The sequence below is a fragment of the Symphalangus syndactylus genome, chromosome 19, assembly GCF_028878055.3.
Source record: "Symphalangus syndactylus isolate Jambi chromosome 19, NHGRI_mSymSyn1-v2.1_pri, whole genome shotgun sequence".
Classification (NCBI taxonomy): Eukaryota; Metazoa; Chordata; class Mammalia; order Primates; family Hylobatidae; genus Symphalangus; species Symphalangus syndactylus.
In genome coordinates, this window is record NC_072434.2 from 39,449,112 (window position 1) to 39,465,201 (window position 16,090).

Consider the following 16,090-nt stretch of genomic DNA (forward strand, 5'->3'; position numbering starts at 1 on the left):
TCCAATCCCCATCTGAGGTGGATGACTTTGGAACATTCCCTGGAAGTAAGGGAGGGGTGAGATAATGAACCAACAGCAAGATCAGGTGACCAACTAGTCCTCGTTTCTGCAAGACTTACCCAGTTTTAAAACTGAAATGCTAGGCCGGGCGCTTATTACACCTGTAATCCCAGCACTTTGGGAGGCCGAGGCGGGCGGATCACAAGGTCAGGAGATCGAGACCATCCTGGCTAACATGGTGAAACCCGTCTCTACTAAAAATACAAAAAAATTAGCTGGGCGTGGTGGCATGCGCCTATAGTCCCAGCTACTTGGGAGGCTGAGGCAGGAGAATTGCTTGAATCCGGGAGGCAGAGATTGTAGTGAGCTGAGATCATGCCATTGCACTCCAGCCTGGGTGACAGAGCAAGACTCTGTCTAAAAAATGAAATACGGAAATGCTCATATCCTGGGATCTCCCTCAGTCCTGGGTTAGCCACCCTGGAGTCCCAGGACACCCATCCTAGCCATGCTCAGAGGGCACCATGTCACAGGCCAGCAGGGACCCCACATCTAGCTTGTCCAGGGTGGTGAGAAATCCAGTCCCCTGCAGAGGCAGCAGACGGATTTGGGTGAAGCAGACCCTCAAGCTTGCTCCAGAGGGCTTTCTAGATCCTGGAGCAGACCTGCTTCCCCACCCTGCCAGCCAACTGCTCAGTCTCCTGCCTCAACCCACAGCTGATCTGTGAGGTCCTTAGAATCATTGAGTCTGAGACAGGGGGAAAATTTTCAAGAAGTTGTTTCCTCACATAATGAGTGTGAATCTCAGTCTATGAGAGAGGTGTGCCGGAAATATCATGTTAATGTATTTAAATCAAATTAACATTCCACTCCAAATCCCTATCCCACAGGGATGGTGGTAACTTTAGTCTCAGCCATTACTAATTAGCAGACCTGAAAGGCTCTTGCACACCGCGAACATGAGGACAGGCCTTCAATCTCAGTTCACCATGGCCACCACAGACATCTTCCCTGTCCAAGCTTTTGTGGTCCCTTGAAGTCAAAGGTGCCCTGCTCCACACCCACCTGGGGCAGGAACTCCTGGCTGAGTCTGGAGGCCTCGTGCTGGGCCCCACTGTGATCACCAGGCCAATTCTCCTCTGAGGCTTTGCTCCTAGTGTGCTGTCCAGGAGAGAGGAGGAGTGAGCTCCACAGACCTCTAGCCTCTTTTTGTTGTAGGGAAAATTGGTGGGAGGGCAGCAGAACCTCTTCTTTGTTCTTTCTATCCCCAAGTCATCTTCCTTATTTTCTCTCCCCTCTTCAGGACATCTAATGAAACGTCTGTTTTTTTGTTTGTTTGTTTGTTTGTTTGTTGAGACAAGGTCTCACTATGTTGCCCAGGCTGGTCTCAAACTCCTGAGTCCAAGTGATCCTCCCACCTCGGCCTCCCAAAGTGTTGGGATTACAAACCTGAGCCACTGCACTAGGTTCAAAATTTCTTCAGTGAGTTTAAAGGCATTGACTTCAGGCCGGGTGTAGTGACTCACGCCTGTAATCCCAGCATTTTGGGAGGCCAAGGCAGGTGGATCACCTGAGGTCAAGAGTTCGAGACCATCTTGGCCAACATGGTGAAACTCCATCTCTACTAAAAATACAAAAAATTAGCCGGGCATGGTGGCGGGCACCTGTAATCCCAGGTACTTGGGAGGCTGAGACAGGAGAATCGCTTGAACCCGGGAGGCAGAGGTTGCAGTGAGCAGAGATCGCGCCATTGCACTCCAGCCTGGGTGACAGAGCAAGACTCTGTCTAAATAAATAAATAAATAAATAAAATAAAGTTATTGATTTCAAAGCATTCTGATTTTGTCCTGCAAATTCCCCCTGTAAAAGATGTGGCTGTCTGCTAGAAATAGAGCTGGCCAGCCAGGCGCAGTGGCTCACACCTGTAATCCCAGTGCTTTGGGAGGCTGAAGTGGGTGGATCGCTTGAGGTCAGGAGTTTGAGACAAGCCTGGACAACATGGTGAAACCCCATCTCTACTAAAAGTACAAAAATCAGCCAGGCGTGGTGGTGCATGCCTGTAATCCCAGCTACCCCAGTGGCTGAGGCAGGAGAATTGCATGAACCCAGGAGATGGAGGTTGCAGTGAGCCAAGTTGTGCCACTGCACTCTAGCCTGGGTGACAAGACTCCAAAAAGCAAAAAAGCAAGAAAGAAGGGAGGGAGGAAGGGAAGGAAGGAAGGAAGAAAGGAAAGAAGGAAGGAAGGAAGGAAGGGAGGGAGGGAGGGAGGGGGAAGAAAGGAAAGAAAGAAAAAAAGGAAGGAAGGAAGGAAAGAAAGAAAGAAAGAAAGAAAGACGAAGAAAGAAAGAAAGAAAAGAAAGAAAGAAAGAGGAAGGAAGGAAGGAAAGAAAGAAAGAAAGAAAGAGAACGAAGAAAGAAAGAAAAGAAAGAAAGAAGAAAGGAAGAAAGAAAGGAAGAAAGAGAGAGAAAGAAAGAAAGAAGAAAGAAAGAAAAGAAAGAAAGAAAGAAAGAAAGAAAGAAAGAAAGAAAGAAAGAAAGAAAGAAGAAAGAAAGAAAGAAAAAGAAAGAAAGAAAGAAAAAGAAAAACAGAGCTGGCAGAGGAGGGTATAGGGAGCACAAAACTACTTAGCACCTCAGTGAATTAGTCCACTGCCCTTATTTGGGGAAGGTTGGATCTCAAGGTCTGGAAAAGGAACATCTTTCAGGAGTGGGTACAGAATGAGCCCTGCTTATTGTACCAGCAAGTTCTACCACCTGGGGTTTGCCTGGAAATGGCCCGTTTTAGGAATTTCAGTTCCTAACCATGAGACTCTTGGAAGTGAGATATGTGAGACCTGCTTCTGTTTCAGGTTTCATTTCTTTGCCCATTCATTCATCCCTTTCTCAGAGCACATTTCTCTTTATTATCTGATGCCCTGAGTGATACTTGTTGACCACAGAGTTTTGCTTGGAGACCATGAGGCCAAAACCCTGAAATCTGCTGTTAAAAGAACAACTTCAGCCGAATTAAATTTAAAAGAGTTTAACTGAGCAATGAACGATTCACGAATCAGGCGGCATCCCATGCCAGAGCAGGCTCTCAGACTCCAGTGCAGCCATGTGGTAGAAGTTTTATGGACAGAAAAAGGAAGGTGATGTACAGAAAATGGAAGTGAAGTACAGAAACAGCCTTCTTTGAACACAGTTAGAACAGCTGGCTACATTTGATTGGTCAAAACTTGGTAATTGGCACAAATGTAAGCTAAAGCCTGTTTACACCTCCACTTGTTATAGTTCACCATGTACACAGAGAAACCTTTAGGCCAAACTTAAAATATGCAGGGAGGCAGCTTTAGGCTAAACTTGATTTAACACTGCCCATGACTGGGGACAGAAGGGCAGGAGGGAGATCAAAGCTTTTTCTTGGAAATGTCCTAGGCCCTGGCCCTGCACTCCAGCCTCTCATATCTTCTCCAAATATCTTCAGAAACAAGGCAGGAGGGAAGCCACTGGTTCAAATGGGTCTGGGGAGAAAGCTTGAAGGGGCTGTGGAGCAGCCTGGCCTCCAGCCAGGCTGGAACTGGCTGAGACGTCTGTTGGACAGCAGGACTGCCAAGGCCTCCTCCAGCACCAACATACACTCTCTACTGAGTCAGTTTTGCTCTTTCTTTCACTTTGGATTCTTGAACCAAAGCCCTCCATCCAGAAATCTAATTACATGACTCATGGGATGACCCCATCCCCACCCCAAGTACATCCCTTGTGGCATTTCCCATTAGGCACAAAGATCCATTAGCCCACAGCAAATTCTGACCTTCTCTGACCAGTGACACACCCTTCCCCTTACATTCCGTGGAGAAAAAATTCCATACATAGTCATCGAGTTTCTCTCAAGTGTAATAGAATAGAGTTGCTGTATGGGAAATCAAGATCCAGACTTCTGGACCAGCCTTGGAGATCAGAACCCAGCTCCTGCCACCCCACTGCATTCCTGAGTTCTTTATTAGAGAACTAGTCTCTCCCAGGATACCTGCTCCTTTGCTTTGCTGCATCCTGACACCAGCATCAATGCAGGCATCCAAGCATGGATCAGGGACTGTGGGAAGCCAAGGCCGAAGGCTACAGGGTCAACCATGGGCAGATTTGCGAAGCAGAAGGCATTTGCACTCACTCCTCTCCCCAAAACAAAACCTGTTGTGTAGGGATCCGATGCTGCCAGCTGCTTTGTCCATCACTGCGCCCAGCAGGCAAATTACTTCTGATTCAAGGCCAGGCACGGTGGCTCATGCCTGCAATCCCAGCATTTTGGGAAGCCGAGGCAGGTGGATCACCTAAGGTCAGGAGTTCAAAACCAGCCTAGCCAACATGGTGAAACCCCATCTCTACTACAAATACAAAAATTACCTAGGCGTGGTGGCAGTCTCCTGTAATCCCAGCTACTCAGGAGGCTGAGGCAGGAGAATTGCTTGAACCCGGGAGATGCAGGTTGCAGGGAGCCGAGAGAGTGCCACTGAACTCCAGCCTGGGTGACAAGAGTGAAACACCGTCTCAAAAAAAAAAAAAAGAAAGAAAAAAGAAAAAAATAATTCTGATTCAAGCATTCCTTTCTTCAATCAATCTTTCAACAAATGCTTATTAAGTGCCCAGGATAAACGTAGCATGTATTTATCCTTGAGGCACTTGCAGTCTAAAAGTATCTTACTTTTCATTTTAATATTTCTTTATACTATATTAAATATAACATGTGAAAAGTTTAGAAGAGTTCCTGAACCTAGTAAACATTCCATAAATGTTGGCCATTATTCACTTATTTTAAAATATTTATTGAGCACCCAGCCATGTGAGAAAACAAAGTAGACAAAGTACCTGACCGTGCACTTTACTTTCTGTGGGAAGGGGTGGCCCTTGAGCTGCGCTTTGAATTGTGAGCAGGACTGGGTTAAGTAGGTGGAAAGAGAAGAGCTTTTTAAGGAGGGAAGAGGATATAAAAGATTCGGTGGGGGGAACAAGACCTTTGGGGAGATGGTTCTGGTTGGTTGAAATAGGTGGATCCTGGTATTTATTTGGGAAGGTATTAACTTTTGAGTAAGCAGCAAAATCATTAAGTTTAATGATTACATGTATTAGCTGCTCTCAAGAGTATTTGCATTTCAAATGAGCAAGAGTTAATATTTAACCCAAAAGAGTAAAAACTTGGGGACTGAACATCAGCCACCAGAGGTGGCCACTGAGGGAATTGTTTTATCTTTTTTTCTTTTTGCACTCCTCAAAGCCCAGCATTCCACAGGCTGGTTCTAATTGGCTGTATCCTACATTTTTCCAGCCAACCAGCCATGGGCTAACTGCTTCCTACATCCATCAGCTATGGGAAAACAACCAAAGAAAATAAACAGAGGAAGAGCCTCGGGCATTAGCCACTCCAGAAGAAATCCCAGGGCCCCAGGATAAATGGAACAAAGACAAACATTTGGCTATTCAGGCTCAGATGGTTTTTATCAGACAGTCCAGCTCCAGCCAGGAAGCCTGATGGACTCTTGCACCCCAGGGATTAGGCCCCCGCACTGATACGAGTGATACCAAACGATACCAAATTACAGGCTCAGGGGAAGGAGGCTCAGCTCCCATCAATGAGAGATTCTGGCTGTTCTCATGTGAAAGGCACTGTTGGTTTGGTTTCCAGGCTGTTGACTTGAGTCTGGAATCCCCTGCCTTCCCATACCCCCAGTTAAGTTGGCAGTGGGAGTGGGGATGATTTTATCTGGGAAGCCCCTCTTAAGAATGGTTCTCTCTCTTTTTTTTTTTTTCATTAAGAGGGCCATCCTGGAAATGCATTTCCACCTGCTGGACTCTGACCCTACTAGTTTCCTCCCAGCCTTTCCTCCAGAGCGTGGCAGGGGCTAGAGCAAGGGTGGAGGATCCTTTACTGAAATGGAGGGAGCGTGTTTCAGAAGCTGCTCATGGACTGCATAGCTTTTCTCACAAGTTCTCTCTTTGCATCTTTTTAAAGTCATCCAGAAGTATACTAAAATTATAACACTCTAAGGGTGATGTAGAGTACCCCAGCCTCCCAAGTAGCTATGGTAAGCTGGGGGAAAAAATAAGATAGAATATATTTTTAAATAGAAATTTTTTTTAACCAAAAAAAGTTTCAAGGCCGTGTGCAGTGGCTCACGACTGTAATCCCAGCACTTTGGGAGGCCGAGATGGGTGGATCACGAGGTCGGGAGATCGAAACCATCCTGGCTAATACGGTGAAACCCCGTCTCTACTAAAAATACAAAAAAATTAGCCGGGCGTGGTGGCAGGTGCCTGTAGTCCCAGCTACTCGGGAGGCTGAGGCCGGAGAATGGTGTGAACCCAGGAGGCGGAGCTTGCAGTGAGCTGAGATGGTGCCACTGCACTCCAGCTTGGGCGACAGAGCGAGACTCCATCTCAAAAAAAAAAAAAGTTTCAAGTCACTACAATATGAGTCTTAAAAATGGATCTAGAAGAGGTGTGATGTGGAGGAAAGAGTCTTTAAGGCAGACCACAGTGGATTCCATTCACTCGTTAGCTGTGCAACTTGGACAGGTTATTAAATCTCACTGAGTCTTGGTTTCCCCATCTATGAAATAAGAACTGAGGCACATATCTCAGAAGACAGTTGTCATAAGGATTAAATGTGAAAGTTCCTAGTACTGTGCATGGCACATAGCAGGCACCTTAATCAATGTTTCTTCCCCTCCTTCCCAATGGGCCCGTGTGCATCCCTGACTATCCTTATCCAGAGAAGAAACACAAATGGGCTGCAGTCGCTGATGTACTATACCTGAGAAGAGAGCACTGTTTGGGAGGGAAAGTCAGGCTTCAGAATGCTGATCTCAGGATGGCCCTGCAAGGGATCTTGCCAGTTAAGCCTGTTAGGGCAAATCCACATACATTGGATCCTGTTGCCAATGGAAGTTTCAAGCCCTCTGTTTAAAACACTCGAATGGCGTTTCTTTGCAATTGGAATGAAACCCTGTCTTCATCATGATCTGGTCCTTGGCTACTTTTCCAACCGCGGTGTGCCCTAGTCCCACCTAGTTTATTTGAACAGCTTTCCCCACCTCAGGGTCTTTGTACTAGCTGTGGCCTCATTGGTAATCCTCTTCTCCTAGATATCCCTGTGCCCATCCCTTCGTATCATGTAGGTTTCAACATAAAGGTCATTTTGTTTTATAATCAATATTGTACTTAACTCTACTTGATGTTTTCTTTTTATTTATTTATTTTCTGAGACAGGGTCACACTCTATCACCCAGGCTAGAGTGCAGTGGCGTGATCATAGCTCACTGCAGCCTTGAACTCCTAGACTCAAGCAATCATCCTGGGGTCAAGCGATCCTCTTGCCTCAGCCTCACAAGTAGCTGGGACTCAGGCATGTGCCAACACACTCAGCTAATTTAAAATAAAATTTGTTTTTGTAGAGATGAGGTCTTACCACCATGTTGCCCAGGCTGGTCTGGAACTCATGGCCTCAAATGATCCTCCCACCTTGGCCTCTAAAAGTGCTGGGATTGCAGGTGTGAGACATCACACCTTGCCATGATGTTTTCTTATTTATGTATTTATTTGTTTATGATCTCTCCTTACTTGAAGGTAAGCCCTTTGAGTCCAGGAAACTTGCCTGTCTTATTTGCCAATACCAGAACAGTGCCCAGTTCACCATATACATGCTCAATAAAAGTTTGTTGAATGAAAGGGTACTTGAGAACAACTTGGTTGGAGGAGTTCAGCTCATAAGACAGTTTGCCTCCCCCACGGGATATGGCCCAAACTTTTGCCAGTTACCCGTAATGTATTAGTCACTGTAAGATATTAGCCACCCAGTAGTAACCTACTCGTATCTTCACAGCAGTAGATACAATTGAAAATAATCATTTGTTTAATGTCTCACACTAGGGAGTGATCTGTCGAAGAGATGAAGCCATATCTGCCTTGCTCAACCCTGCATCCCTAGTGTCTAGGAAAGTACCTGGCTAAGACCACAAGTCATCCGCCCACTCAAACCATCCCTTTAAATCCAGCAGGGCAGGGCAAGAGGCTGAAATTCAGCCTCTTGGAGGGATGATGCAAACTCTACGTTCCTTCCAAGAGCTCTGCTGCCTGGGTCATGAGTGTTTTCTCTTCCAAGGCCAAGTTGCTTCCTGCCTCAACATGTCTCATATCCTTCCCTCAGATTCCCCACATTTGGGGAAGCAGAGTCTACCCCCTCCCACATCCTCTCCCCATCCCTATCCCTACCTCCCCTGGGGAGCCTTTGACCAGAAGATGAAAAGATATGATCAAAGCTGTGCCTGTGAGCAGGAAGTAGAAGCAGGATAAATGTCACAGACCCCCACCTCTGAGACTCGACATATGCCAGTGCTAAACTGAGGGCCACTGTATGCTGCAGGGGGAGAAGATTGTGTCCTGATCCTGCCCACAGTGTGGGGTCACATTGGCCATCATCACGAATGAGATTTACCAATCAGGACAGTTCTACCGCATTGGCCACTCGCCCATCCCACCTCTCCACCCCCAAGAGCGAGACCCATAGAGAGCTCTTCATGAAGACAGGAGGTGCTGGTCCCCTCGAGCAGAAAAAGAGTTCAGTTCCAGAGGCCTGGGCATACTCCTGCAGGCACCATAGGAAGGGGATCTGAGTGCCCTATGCTTCCTGGGGTCAGATGTCTGCCCTTACACCCCCTCACTCCCCAGGGCACAGGGGGAATGTCCTTATTCTTGCTGGACTTCTCAGAGGTTCTGAGGTAGCTGTCCCACGAGTATCTCATTTTGACCCCATCCTAAACCAAGCCAGAATATTAGCAGCTTAGGTAATTGTACATGTGATTTAAAGCAACAATTCCCAAAGGTGGGTGCACTTCGGAAGGATTAGGGAGATTTGTAAAGAGAGAGGCTGCAACCCCTTGACACATGCTATATCAAAATTTCTCAGGTGAGGTCTGGGGAATATGTTTGTTGTTGTTGTTTATTTTATTTTATTTTTCACAAATAATACTTTTTATTTGTCACCCTTAAAAGTCTGAATTTTAACAGAGTCTTGGTCCAGTGGCTTTCATCCACCAGCTTCTTCAACTTTAGCCCCTGTCTCTCCCCCAGTGGTTTTTCCAGAGCCACTACCTTCACCACATCCTCTCCCCATCCCTATCCCACGATGTTAATGAAAACATCGTGGACAGGACAGATTGGCAAGCCTTTCCTGTTTTCCAGTGCTGTCTGGGATCAATTTATTGACCACTTCTTTCAAGTCATTTGTCTACAACAACTCCTCTGCCCCCTACCCCGTCATGATTACCATCATCTTCTCCTAGATTTGGCAGACCTGTTGGTGCTAAGCCTAAGAGGTCTTCCATATCCGATTGTTGCCTCTTTTTAGTAAAACCAACGCAGAATAGATGAAGCAAATAGCCATTGGTAGTCTTGACATCAGCCTGAGCTTCAATCATGGTCTGCCATTTTTTTTTGACCATGGAACACATTTTGTCACGGGTAAGATCCAGGCAATGGAAGTGAGTCAGGCAGTTTTTGCCCTGGAGATCTTCAGTAATTAGCTTGAATTTTCTAAATGCAACTTCAGCACTCTGCAGATTAGCAAGACTCACTTCAAATGCACAACCCTTGAGGCTATCACAACCCCATGCAATTTTGGTTTCTTGCATCCTTGGGACTGGTGTTTTTCCATTATTTCTTAAATGGAACATATAGCTGGTGTTTTTACATCATACCAGTCTTATAAAACGAATCAAGCACTCTCTTCTTGGCTCCCTTTTTGCCACTTTTTGTAAAGTGACTATTCTTGCCAACCACCTTAGTGCTGCTTAGAGAACCAAAAGGGTGAAAGTGCAACTCTGGTGAGAATTTAGACTTAAGGGGTGTTAGCGCACAAGGGATGCAGGTTTAATTAGGGTGGCCAGACAGAAATCTCACCAAGAAGGTAATATTTAAGTGAAAGATTTTGAGCCAAGGAGCAACATAATTTGGCTTATATTTTAACATTATCAGTCTGGCTATTGGGAATAGATTAAAAAAGGCAAGAAAATAACAGGGAGACCAGAGCAATCCAAATGAGAGATGATAGAGGTGAACTAGTTTCCTAGTTCCGCAAACTTGGTGGCTTAGGACAATACATATTTATTCTCTTACAGTCCCAGAAGTCAGAAGTCTGAAATAGGTTTTATTGGGCCCAAAACAAGTTGTTGGCAAGGCCAACAACTCCAGAGAATCTAGGGGAAAATTGGTTTTCTTGACTTTTCCAGCTTCTAGAGCTGCATTTGTCACATTCATTGGTTAATGCTCCCTTCTTCCAACTTCAAGCTCCGCAGTGGAGCATCTTCAAATCTCTTTCTGCTCCATCTTCCCATTATCTTCTCTCTTCTGGGTCCAGTCTCCCTCTGCCTCTTGTAAGGTACTTGTTACTGCATTTAGGGCCTGCCCAGGTAACCCAGGATAATCTCAAGATCCTTAGTTTAATCATATCTGCAGAGTCTATTTTGCCATATTCACAGGTTCCAGAGATTAGAACCTGGATATCTTTCAGGTTCGTTATTCAGCCTAACAGAAGAGGCTTGGACCAGTATAGAAGGGACAGACATGGTGAGAAATGAGCAGATTCTTGGATTTGTTTTGATGGTAGAGTCCATTGGACTAACTTATAGACTGAATGTGGGATATAAGAGAAAGAGAGGAATCAAGGAAAATACCAAAGCTTTGTGTCTGAGCAATTATAAGAAGATAATTTCTGCTGAGTGTGGTGGCTCACACCTGTAATCCCAGCATTTTGGGAGGCTGAGGCAGGCAGATCACGAGGTCAGGAGTTGGAGACCAGCCTAACCAACGTGGTGAAACCCTGTATCTACTAAAAATACAAAAATTAGCTGGGCATGGTGGCATGCACCTGTAATCCCAGCTACTCCGGAGACTGGGGCAGGAGAATCACTTGAACTCGGGAGGCGGAGGTTGCAGTGAGCCAAGATCGAGCCACTGCACTCCAGCCTGGGCAAGAGTGAGACTCTGTCTCAAAAAAAAAAAGAAAGAAGAAGAAGAGAATTTCTATTTATAGAAAAGGTTATAGTAAAACCATTTCTTTGAGGAGAGTGGATGGTTTAATTATTTGTTTATGTTAGCAGGTCCAGGGGCTCATGGACATATTAAGTTTGAGATGTCCTACCCAAGTAGGCATATTGAGAAGGCAGCTGATATATAAGCCTCCAGTTCAGGAGAGAACTTAATGCTGGAAACATTAATTTGGAAGCCTTTAGTGTGCTTTTAAAGCTTCAAAATTGAATGAAATCATGAAGGGTGTGAGTGTGAATAGAAAAGAAAAAACGTCCAGGGACTGAGGCTTGGAGGAGTCCAGTGGCTCAAGGTCAGATAGAAAAGGAGGAATTAGCACGGGGACCCAAAAAGTAGTAGCCACAGCCAGAGAGGTAGGACAACCAGGAGAGGGTAGTGTCCTGAGGCCTGGTGAAGGCAGGCAATGGGGGCTTGAGGTGGGAAGGATAGCTAAGCTCCTGGAGGGAGATGGGTACTCACTGGACTGAGGGCACATCTCACCAACTCTAGCACCTAGTACCTTCCCTTCCCGAACACGCACACACGCACACACACACATGCACACACACAAATACCATCCACCATGAATATTGTTTCTAAGCAGTGCAGCTCAATGAGCAAGGCCTGCTTTGCGGGCAAGGGACCCAGATTTTCTCCCATAATTATCCAAACAGGTGCTACAAAAACAGTGTCTGGCCAAAGGATCAGAGAGTATCTGTAGCCTCTGGCCTGAACCCCTGCCGTGATGCCCCAAAGCTGTAGATCTTGTCTCATAGATCCTGTCTCCCTCAACCCATCTGTGATTCCCAGGGACAAGTCTGTCACTGTTTTTGGAAAAGGAAAACATCTTAAGCAGTAAGGACTCCATCTGCTTGCCACCCACTGAACAGCCTGGCACAGTTATACATTGGGTGCTCAAATCATTAGGTACTGAGTAGAGAGCAGCAGCTGCACTCATGTCACCCACAGGGCGATTCCCCCATGAGGACTGCTATTCTGAGCCATTATTTTCATGGTTTAAACTAGAATGCTCACTTTATATAGACCCATTTATTACAAACATCATATATGAAACATTCATCAAGTTTACAGAATCAATTTGAAGGCAGATCCTATATTATGCAATCTGTACTAGATTATCTTGAAACATCTACATAACCACACAGCTTAGGAATCCCCATGGATACCAGCTTGGATAGATTCTCTCTTCTCTCCTGTCCTCCTTTCTTTTCCCTCCTCTCCTCTGCTCTTCTCCTCCCTTCTCTTTTCTATCTCTTTCTCTGCCAATTTCCCCAGAGCTTTAATTCATTACTTAGACCACTGGTTTGCCAACTTTGTTGCATATTGATATTATCTGGGGAATTTAAAGAAATACTGCTGCCTGAGTCCGAGCCCCAGAGATTCTGGGTCTTTTTGTTTGTTTTTGTTTTTGAGATGGAGTCTCACTCTGTCACCCAGGCTGGAGTGCAGTGGTGCGATCTCGGCTCACTGCAAGCTCCGCCTCCCAGGTTCACACCATTCTCCGGCCTCAGCCTCTCTGAGTAGCTGGGGCTACAGGCGCCTGCCACTGCGCCCAGCTAATTTTTTTTGTATTTTTAGTAGAGACGGGGTTTCACCGTGGTCTCAATCTCCTGACCTCATGATCTGCCTGCCTTGGCCTCCCAAAGTGCTGGGATTACAGGTGTGAGCCACCGCGCCCGGCCCAAGATTCTGGTTTAATTGATCTTAGGTGTGAGCAGGGCTTTGGAAATGTTTAAAGCCCCTCAGGTGATTCTAATGTGCAGCCAAGTTTGAGAACCAGTGTCTAAGTAGTGAGTTCCAGGGCAATATCCTAAATGCCATGGCAGAAGGAGCTGGCTCTAACTCCCTGCCCTGACTCTCCCTACCATTTCTGGTTTATAAGACAAGAGATTTGGTGTCAGTTTACCTGATCTGAACACCACCAATAGATGCAGTGGGTTGTGCAATGCTCTGTATCTTCCAGATTACATGATCCAATGGGGGCTCTGATATTCTACATCTAGCTTTTTAACTTCTCTCTACGTCTTTCCTCCTAAGACACCTTCAGCCAACTTTTTATTTCAGCGACATCAGAGCTCCAGCTGCAAGTTTAGGTCCAGTTGTAAGCAGTAGGAGAAGCAGGGTAAAGGTGGACAGAAATATTCAGAATATGCACACACAAACACACACACAAAACCAGTAAATCAGGCTTAGAAATGGAATTCTGCTGGTGTAGAAATCCTCTGGAGAGAAGGCGCCACCATGCCCCAGTATATCTGTTTTTGTGCCACTTGTTTAGAGAATTATCGGAAAAAACCTGGGTCCCTTGCCCTCAAAGCAGGTCTTGCTCAGTGAACTGTGCTGCTTAGAAGCCACCTACCTCCTCCTCCCTTCCCCCATCTGGGATCCGTAATTGGCAAGATCTAAACAGCAATATGCTCAGGGTAGACCCAAGAGTATTAAATGCCATAACTTTCAGGCTCTTTCAAAATAAAAGTTGGCACAAATTTCCAGAAAGCAACTTGGTGATATGTCTCAAGAGCTTGAATTATGTACAGCTTATATCCTTTTATCCAATTATATCATTTCTTATCCTAAGAAAATAATCAGAGATATGATCAAAGATTTTTGTATAAAGATCTCATTAAAGTGTTATGTATAATTGCAAAAAATCAGAAGTAACTGTACACATAATGTAAAATATACAGATTATTAAAGGTTATGTTTTCAAATAATTTTTAACAATGTAAGAAAATGCTCAAAATATAATGCTAATGAAAAAATGTAGGTAAAACGACTAATTTTATAGTTTAATCCAATTGTGGATATATACACCTATTTGCAGAGAGAAAAAAACTACAGATATACACTAGACCATTCACAGTCACTATCTGGATTGTGTGACTGTGATTGATTTCTACTTTTTTTCTGGATTCTCTAAGCTTGCATTACATCTACAGTCAGAAAATAAAAATGTTATTTCTTTTAAATGAAAAGAAGGTTTTGGCTAGGTGCAATGGCTCACACCTGTAATTTCAACACTTTAGGAGGCTGAGGTGGGAGGATCACTTGGGTTCCAGAGTTTGAGACCAGCCTGCACAACATAGCAAGAGCCCATCTCTTCAAAAAATAATTTTAAAAATTAGCCAGGTATGGTAGTATGTGCCTGTGGTCTCAGCTATTTGGGAGGCTGAGGTGGGAAGATTGCTTGAGCCCAGGAGGTTGAGGCTGCAGTGAGCCATGATTTTGCCACTGCACTCCAGCCTGGGTGACAGACTGAGACCATGCCTTAAAAAAAAAAAAAAAAAAAAAAAGTTTCATTTCTCACATGGCACTGAGCTTCTATCAAAGGCTGATCTCTGAAGTGACCCTAATCATCATCATCATCTCCCTATCATAGCCTGGGTGCCCAGTGAGGAATTCCAAGAACTTCTAGTTCTAGCTCTTAGCTACCCCTTGAGTCCCACAGAAGTTTTTATGAGGGTGAGCCAGAAGAGCATTTAGTCCCTCTCATGACGTCCATCTGAGGGCTCAAATGTGCTTGCTAAACAGAGGGATCTGTTTCGCTCCAGAGGGTGTTTACCAGGTAAGGACGCGATGTCATTCATGTGATTCTGCAGCATTGTGAACTCAGTGGGAGCCTCAGGAGTTGGAGAGATCTTGCCCAGACATATAAGAGTTCATTTATTCCTTAAGTCTAGTATTTATTAAGTGACTTCTGTGACCAGTCAATGCTTTCACTTATTCTGTTAACACTATTAAGGGTTGTTCCTTGAAGGAGCTGGCTGATGGGGCTGAGAAGAAGGCCAGTTTGGGTCTAAAGCTTGGGGCTCCATGTGGAAGAATGGAAGCGGATTCTGCCATGCTAAGTAGTTTCTTGGTAGGAGTTTGGGATCAGAGTTTCACCAAAGGGCCCTCTCTCTGTTTCTTTAGATGGAGGTGATTGTTGGTGACTTTGGGATTGTGGTGGTGCCCCGGGATGCAGCCGACACAGACCGAATCATGAATCACTCCTCAATACTCCGCAAATACAAAGTGAGTCCTCCATCCTGCTAGTGCATCTGTGATATGGCCCTTCTCTGAGAGTCCTGGCAGCTGGAGGAGTGAGACAGCAAAAGGAGTTTATTGGGAGGGACTGGCAACTGACTCTCTCTGCTCTCTCCTCAGAACAACATCATGGTGGTGAAGGATGACATCAACCATCCCATGTCTGTTGTCAGCTCAACCAAGAGCAGGTATGTTTGACAAATGGCCAGAGAGACTTTAGTCAAACTGTCTTGACTTTCCTCCATCAAACCTTTCCTCCAACACATAACTAACACATAACTTTCCTCCGTCAAAGATGACCCGAAGATTCAGGCAGACATCTGCCGCCCTGGTGTTTAGCTTCCTGTTTGGACCTCATTTGTTCCCAGCCATTTTACCTTTTTTTTTTTTTTTTTGAGACAGAGTCTCACTCTTGTTGCCCAGGCTGGAGTTCAATGACGTAGTCTCGGCCCACTGTAACCCCTGCCTCCTGGGTTCAAGCAATTCTCCTACCTCTGCCTCCCGAGTAGCTGGGATTATAGGCACATGCTACCACGCCCGGCTAACTTTTGTATTTTTAGTAGAGATGGGGATTTCACCATGTTGGCTAGACTGGTCTCAAACTCCTGACCTCAAGTGATCTGCCCACCTCAGCCTCCCAAAGTGCTGAGAATACAGGCGTGAGCCACTGTGCCCAGCCCCAGCCATTTACTTTTAAAAGGGGGGACAGTCCATTAGCTAGTCTTAGCTGCTTTAAGGGGAAAAGAGGGTGTTTTCAGTTGTGGACTCTAGTTGGAGGTACTTATGGAATAATATTTGACAAGGGTACAGGCTAAGCTGCCAAAACAAAAAAAATCCAATATTCAGAATTTTAAATGTTAGATGTTTAGTTCCCTCTTACTGAAGTCAAAGATGGAATCTATGGCCTCGTCCATATGAAGCTTCCATCTCTGGGTGCACAGCTGCTGCAATGGTGGCTCTTCTCAGCCAGTGGAAAAAGGCAAAGTG

General features: G+C 45.4%; 1 protein-coding gene across 1 annotated transcript in view; it reads left to right on the forward strand.

Annotated features, from left to right (window-relative positions):
- NMNAT2 (nicotinamide nucleotide adenylyltransferase 2) overlaps window positions 1-16,090 on the forward strand; it is a 172,854-nt gene that overhangs the window by 149,000 nt on the left and 7,764 nt on the right. The window contains exons 9-10 of the mRNA XM_055233447.2: window positions 14,990-15,091; window positions 15,224-15,291. Coding sequence (XP_055089422.1) covers window positions 14,990-15,091; window positions 15,224-15,291 — 170 coding nt within the window. The remainder of the gene's footprint in view (window positions 1-14,989; window positions 15,092-15,223; window positions 15,292-16,090) is intronic.